The sequence below is a fragment of the Neltuma alba genome, unplaced genomic scaffold (assembly GCF_004799145.2).
Source record: "Neltuma alba isolate B1F8T4 unplaced genomic scaffold, ASM479914v2 tig00011320_pilon, whole genome shotgun sequence".
Classification (NCBI taxonomy): Eukaryota; Viridiplantae; Streptophyta; class Magnoliopsida; order Fabales; family Fabaceae; genus Neltuma; species Neltuma alba.
Genome location: NW_021636027.1, coordinates 178747 through 186573, shown reverse-complemented (window position 1 = coordinate 186573; position 7827 = coordinate 178747). Strand labels below are relative to the sequence as shown.

Below are 7827 nucleotides of genomic sequence, written 5' to 3'. Positions count from 1 at the left end.
AGCAGAGCAACCACCCCAAGGAAGCCAATCCAAATCCTTAGTGATACTCCAACCATCTTCCAAGCTGAGTAAAAAATGTCACCATCTGGGGCTATCATGTAGAGGCCATTAATGCGGGTGAGTGTGAAGAATGTGAGAGTTATACACATAGCAATGGACAACATCCATATCACAGCCTTGTGCTTGAGAGGAACTCCCCTTACGAGTATGAGGACGGCAGTGAGAGATGAAACGAAAGCTATGGTATTGTACTTTAAGTAGGGATAAAAATAAGGTGGGTAATTAATAGCTGATACTGCATCTCCAGGGCATGCCTTGCCACCAGTTTTTTATTTAGAGCATCCTAGTGGATCATCATGATCTTCTGGATTTATACCTTGCTGAAGGAAACCACCTGGAGGGTTATTTACGGCTTGAAAGATTATGGTTGAGATTACTGTAGCCACCAGACTCACTGCCTCACATCTCTTATTGCTGGAATTGAAAGGTCCTACCTTATGATCAACACAGTTATACAGCAAAAGTTTTATGATCAGTAATACAGTAATAGAGTGCGAGTTTTAAAATAATACAAAAGTTGGAAAAATTATGTAAACTTGCTTCAACATGGTAGCCCAATCAAGGATAGTGTTGCCGTCAATTCCCTCAAGTGGAAGACAGTTTTATTACAAATACTCTTCGATAAAATGTGTTTAATTTGTCATATTCTCGGTATTGTTTTAAGCTTACATAATCATGCATTATGATAATTATGGTCAAAATAAACTTTGAAGAAGCAGTGGATTCCTTAGTTTGAGGAAAAGAATGTTAATTTCTTCCGGTGTATAAAAAAATGTTAATTACTCCCTTCAACTGACAATATAAGTAACTTCTATAAAAAAATTTTGGTCCACAATATAAGTCACTTCAAAAGTAATTAATACTTAGTTGGTAATTTTATCCTTATACTTAATACTTAAATGTGACGTATTTATTTTTCTCTGTCTTTTATAACCTCATCAAATATGAATAAAGTTAGAAAAAATTAATTCGAGATAAATTTAGTCAGTCAGTTATTATTTTTTAGCTTTAATTAATTAGTTAAAAGTGACTAATATTATCACATGAGCAGTACTTTCATAATAAAGAGGTCAAACCGGCACTAATACTGATAATCTACTTTCGAAGTAATGAAATGTTTGGCATACTTATTTTATGGTTTTCTCAGTTGGATGCTGTCGTGGCCAACTTCTTTAAGATAATTGCATGGTGGGTCTTCTTACAGAATAACCCAGAATAATGTGAATTTGTAAAATTAAAGTATCATAAATATCCCACAAACGTTTCAAAAGAATAAGCTTGCTATCCGTGAAATCATCAAAACAAATGTTATTTAGCTTCTAGAAGCGCGTAGGTTAGTAGCCTTTATAAAGGAGCATAATTAATTTTGTCACCGATGTTTATTAATGTATGAGATGATCATGGTGTTTTTATTGATTTTGGAATGTATAAGAGTTTTTGTATATTTTTCAATAAAACTAAATGTTTGACTCTTACAATTAGTGCTTTGGATTGAACCATATCTAGCAAAATCCTGTTCTTGTTAAAGATGATCTCAGCACACCTCTAAATGATAAACTCTATTTTTGAGCTAAGACCTTGGTTTAGCCATGAGGTACTTAAAAAATTTTCGTATAATCAATTGCTATTAATCATCGTTTAAGAAAATCTATTTTACGAATGCATGTTAATTTAATTTATTCAAAATTTATTCTTCCTACCACTGATTGAAGCACACATTTGGAACTAGAATTTAGTAAAATGCTTGTTTTGCAGTAACCTGTAATGAACTCACCCCTCAAATGATTATAACACTGATCAATGAATTAGAACAATGAGCAATTGAGAGTGAAAATGCTTATATTAGTAACCGGTAATGAACTAATTACATGGTTATCACAACTTTATTCTTGAGAGCAACTCCACACCAACAAACTGTTGGTTGATGTAGTAGCAGCCTTATTCCTGTAAAAACAAAAACACAAATTCAAATTTCTGGAAGTGCACTTATTAGAAGAGTTATTTCTTAACTGTTCCGTATTAAAAAAGGGTTAGTCTTAAGTCCAATGTGATTTAAGGATACCCTTGTGTCACCTAAAAAAAAGTGCATGCACAAACCAAGAAAGTTAACAGCAATCAACCACACTGAAAAGAAGTTGTACACACCAAAGACGCGACGCATCAATTGGCTGAGATCATATCAAGCATTAGCGCCTGAGCCCGTACGTGCTTGTTCCTTGGTCACTTGACTTGCTGCCTTGCTTCGTAAACTTCTTCACTTTCTTCAAAACACGTCGCCATGAGGACTTCTCCTTCCCACTTCTTTCTTCTTCGCTCGCACCATCCAATCCTTTTTCTCCTTCCGCATTTTATTTCCAACTCCATCATTATGGCTTGTATTTCAAGGCTCTTGGAGTCCGTGGGAATTCGGTGAACAATATCCAGGGCAGTATGACCCATGTCGCTCTGCTAGTTTGATGCTTCTAGTTCTTTTAGGGATAACATAAAAATTAGAATGAATTTTGTTTACAAATAATGCAGTTTCCTATACATCATGAATTTTCTCACACTTTAAACCAAAATTAAAAAAGAAGAAGAAGAAGAAGCATTGACTGAGTCAACTGCAATTTAATTAAATTGATGAAGTATCAATGTTGATGATCATAAACTGACCCTTGCTATGAAATCTAACGAACTGATGTTTTTTTTTTTTGGGTTCGAAATTGGCCTGGAGAAAGTTAAAATACCTGAAGATTAATTCCTCCATTTCTTGAAAAATAATAGAAATGAGGGTACATCCGGATGAAAAATCATTGACCGTGTTTGATAAAATGGAATGTTGAGTTTGGAAAGGGAAAGGCTACAGCTACAGAGATAATAGAACAGTTTTATTGTTTGCTAATTAAAAACGATTTTTTGATAACAATTAAATATGATTTTTAATCTCTCTTTAATTTATCTCTCGCTTTCCCCTCTGCTTGTTTTCCTTAATTACTAAAGTCTGACTGTTACCATGTCAGTAAACATTCATATATCACTACTCTTTCATAAAGAGGACATATTGCTAAAAGACAAGTTCTTATAAGTTTTGTCTTTTTTAAATTAATTATTTTATCCTCTAACATTTCCTATCCTACAGTCCTGCTCTCTCTTTTTCTTTCTGATACATAACAAATAGAAATATAAAGTTCAGATCATTTTTGGCTCTTTTTACTCTCGCATGCGGAAGAGAATGATACAGATTCACGCAGAAAGAAGGAATTGTAAGCCGATGTATAATCAAGTTATAAATCCTCAAGTGAGACCAACTATTTGCTTCTTAAGTTTAATATTACCTCTGATCTTTAATATAAGAGTTAATTTGACATTCAATTTAGTTCTAAATATGAGAATCGATCTATTCTGTCTCTTATATTTATCTTTTTTTTTCTTCTAAAGTTGTCATTGTATAAGTTGCATATTTTAAAGATTCTATTACATGGTAATTTTTGCTAGTACACATGATTAGCAAGGATGTATTTTAGAAAAAGTAACAACTATTTATTGTTTGTCTTAATCTATTCAAATTAGTTAATTAACTTTTATATTAAGAACCAGTATCCTATTAAACTATCATATCACTAGTACATAAAATAACACAAAAGCTGTACTTTAACACTTTGATTTTACCGTGTATGGCAACTTTCTACTCTCAATTTCATCTATCATTTCCTATACTCTTGAAAAATATTTAAGAACATGAAATAGACTGCTCGAGGACGCAGTAGCAACGATTTTATAACAAATTCAAAGCTATAAGAACATGGTATCCCGTACACAAGGATCATGCATTTTCGATTCCGCTCCTTGGATCACAAAGTATTATCTGACGGCTGTTGAACTTCTTCTTCCCCTTTTCCATTAGCCAAAAAGCAAAGCGTAACGTGGACAACAAAGCAATAACCCCAAGAATCCCAAACCAAATCACTAGTGCTCCAGAAATCATTCTATTAGGGAAGACAAGAACCCAAAAATCTGGATTCACCATGAAGAGGCCTTGAAGATATGTGAGCGTTAGGAATGTGAGAGTCGTGCACATGCCAAGAGACAACACCCATACCGCAGGTTTATGCTTCAAAGGAACTCCACTTACGAGTAAGAGGGTGACCCAGAGAGATCCAATAAAACATGCGGTGCTGTACCTTTGGTAGCGATGAAAAGCAGAAGTGGACATAACAGCTGAAACTGCATCTCCAGGGCATATTGTTACCCTTGCACCATCATCAGATAAGCATCCGAAGGGTCCCCCATCTGAAGCTATATCTTGTTGAACAAAACCACCAGGAGGGTTAATTAAAGATTGAAAGGTTATAGTTGAGATCATTATAGCCACTAAACTCAAATTTCCTCTCGTATCTTCTAGCCAAGTGGTGTCGTTATGACTCAAAATATATGCCACAAGCTCTAGAATCTTTCTCCAACCCTTGTTCTGAGTAGTTTTGTTGGCCGGAGTTGAGGTTGCCGGCTCAGTTCCGTTCAACATGCCTCGTATCTCAAGGGTCCTGAATGTGCGTTATGTTTCTGTTTCGCTACTTGTTAATTCTGGTTTACTGTTGCTAACAGATCCAGCTGTTCTACAGCTCATTGTACACGTGTCACTAGATCGTCTGCTCACTTAGGCTATATATAATAGTGCACTGTACTAGCCTCTTTCAGATAAGATTAATAAGAGCCAAATCAGTTTTTCAATTCATTTATTCCTCTAAATTGGCATGGTATCAGAGCTTCTGCTTCTGGCAGTACTCCGATCACTGGCCGCATAAGATTTCATCATCGTTAATTGATCTCCATCATCCTGGATCGATCGGTTGACAAAGATGACGACATTGTCTGGCTCACAGTCTGGTACTACAGTGATGGATTCTTCTTCAGGATCCTCCATTCTAGGCTTTTCGAACAAAAAAATTAGTGTGAAATTGGATGAATCCAATTATCTCCTCTGGAAGCAGCAAGTTGCTTTCATGGTAAAGCAACACCGACTCAAAGGTTATCTAATGGGGACAACTACTGTTCCACCTCCGAAGGTTCGTGATACGGGAGGATCAGAGATTGATAATCCAGATTTTGAAGCATACGAAGCGGTGGACTCAGCTCTTGCGTCTTGGCTCCTTTCATCTGTGAGTCAGTCCATTCTCCCAGAGCTCGTTGGATTAGAATCGGCCTCTCAAATCTGGACGAAATTAAATCGTCTTTACTCCAGCAAGTCTGCTTCGAAGGTCCTGTATTATAAGAACTTGCTTTCAAATCAAAAGAAAGGTGAAATGGCAATGCGAGACTACTTGGCCACAGTTAAATCCACCTGTGATCACCTAGTTATGTTGGGAGAACCAGTTCCTCAGTCAGCTCAGATTTCACATATCCTTAACGGATTAACTGCCGAGTTCGAACCGGTGATTACTGTTATCAACGCTTCTCTGACCAGCTTTGATCTAGATACGGTACAGTCGCTGTTGATTGACTCGGAAGCAAGACAGAAGGCTTTTATACAGAACACAGTGGCACATGCAAACTATACGACACATCTACCCTGGGATTATGGCATTGATGAACAGCCGCAAGTATACTCCTCACAAGCACCCTATATCTCACAAAACAATGGCGGTCGAGGCCCTCCACGAGCACCATTTCCGCTAAATCCGTTTATTGGACGCGGACGAGGTCGTGGACGATCATTTCCACCGAATCGAGTGTCGTGCCAGATCTGTCATCGCATGGGGCATACAGCTGATCAGTGCTACTATAGGTACAATTCCTCTCCAAATCACACACCAAATTACTTTGCCAATGCCTATTTCATTGACTATGGCACATCAATTTACGATGACAATCACTATTATTCTGCATATGTGCCTAATATTTCTGCTGGACATGAGTATCACAATCCGGCTTCGGCTGCTGCTTCTGATTCTTCTACCAAGTCCAGTGTGACTTCCTCTCAACCTACTGCTAGTAGCACTGAATTGCCATCTGCTCAAGCATTTATTGCTAGTCCACACATGGTCTCTGATGATGCCTGGTATGCTGACTCTGGAGCCACTCAGCACGTTGCTAAATCTATGACTGGGCTACAGCAAACTATCACCGGTAATAACGGTAAGGTTATGGTAGGCAATGGCTTTGGCTTGGATATTACTCATACCGGAAATATACAACTTAAATCCCCCTCTTCTCAATTACTTATGAATAATGTGCTTTGTGTTCCTGCCATGAAGAAAAATTTAATGTCTGTTGCTCAAACCACACAAGAAAATGGAGTCTCAATTGAATTCTTTCCACATGCTTGTTTTGTCAAGGATCTGAGAACAAAAAGGATACTGATGGATGGCGTTGAAACGAATCGTATGTATAAAATGGGAGCTGCTCCTCATATGTGTCAATCTTCTGCTCCAACTAAGCCTGTGCCTATGTGTAATCAAGTAACTGTAGCTGACTCTCTCATGGTGTGGCATCATCGACTTGGACATCCAGCTATGGACACTGTCAAAGCCGTTCTAAAGCAAGCATCCATTTCCTTTAATAACACTAGTACTCCAATTTCACTGTGTTCTGCTTGTCAATTTGGGAAAGCTCATAAACTTCCCTTTTCTGCGTCTTCTTCTGTATATCAGAAACCATTGGAGTTAATAACACTTGATCTTTGGGGACCTGCCCCTGTTCTGTCTCATGGCTTCAGTTACTATCTTGCAATTGTAGATGCTTACAGTAGATTTACATGGATCTTTCCATTATATAAAAAATCTGAAGCTTTGCAAAAATTCAAGGAGTTTAAGACGCTGGTTGAAAATAGACTAAACACGGGAATCAAGATGATACAATCTGATAATGGGGGTGAGTTTCAGTGTTTTAAGCAATATGTTGCTGCGTGTGGTATAGAACACCGGTTTACATGTCCATATACTTCAGAGCAAAATGGACTGGTTGAGAGAAGACACAGATTAATTGTTGAAACTGGACTGTCTCTACTTGCTCATGCAAACCTACCAATCTTCTACTGGTCAGATGCCTTTAGTACTGCTGTCTTCCTTTTAAACCGGTTGCCGAGCACTGCTATCCATGGTCAAACACCATTTGAAATGCTATACAAGTCCAAACCTGACTATTCTATCCTAAGGGTCTTTGGTTGTGAGTGCTTTCCTCTTCTTCGGCCTTACAACAAGCACAAACTAGAATATCGTTCTGCTAAATGCATCTTCCTTGGGTACAGTCCACAACATAAAGGTTACAACTGCCTGGATATCCAAACTGGTCGCATTTTTGTCTCCAGACATGTTCGATTCAATGAACATGTATTTCCTCAGATTTCCCAAGTGAATGTTAAGAAGCTAGCTGAGAATAACAGGTCAGAAGAGTTGATGTCATCTTTATGTCCGATTGCCAAACCATCATTGCCCATTTTTTCAAACTCCACAGCTTCTCGAACCACCGACTCTCCCACATCACTGTCCTGCACACAGACCGAACCAATCAACGAACAACCCATTCACAGCACCATCCCACATAGTCTTGCCTCAACTTCTGACCAACCTGAGCCACCACCACTTTCCTCTCAACCTAATACTACTCATTCCATGACCCCACACAGTCCTGTCTCTGCCTCTGACCAACCTGCGCCACCACCACTTCCTTATCTACCTACTAATACTCATTCCATGGTGACTAGGGGAAAGAGTGGTATTTTTATACCCAAAGTGTTTATGGCTATCGGAGATAACTCGATTCCTACCACTATTGAAGAAGCCTTTCAAGACC

At 38.0% G+C, this 7827-nt stretch overlaps 1 protein-coding gene across 1 annotated transcript; it reads right to left on the bottom strand.

Moving 5' to 3' along the window:
* Positions 1 to 3862: 3862 nt before the first annotated feature.
* LOC114711810 (uncharacterized) lies at positions 3863 to 4561 on the bottom strand. Its single transcript, XM_028896239.1, has one exon. The coding sequence runs from the start codon at positions 4559 to 4561 to the stop codon at positions 3863 to 3865; it is 699 nt and encodes a 232-aa protein (XP_028752072.1).
* Positions 4562 to 7827: the final 3266 nt, after the last annotated feature.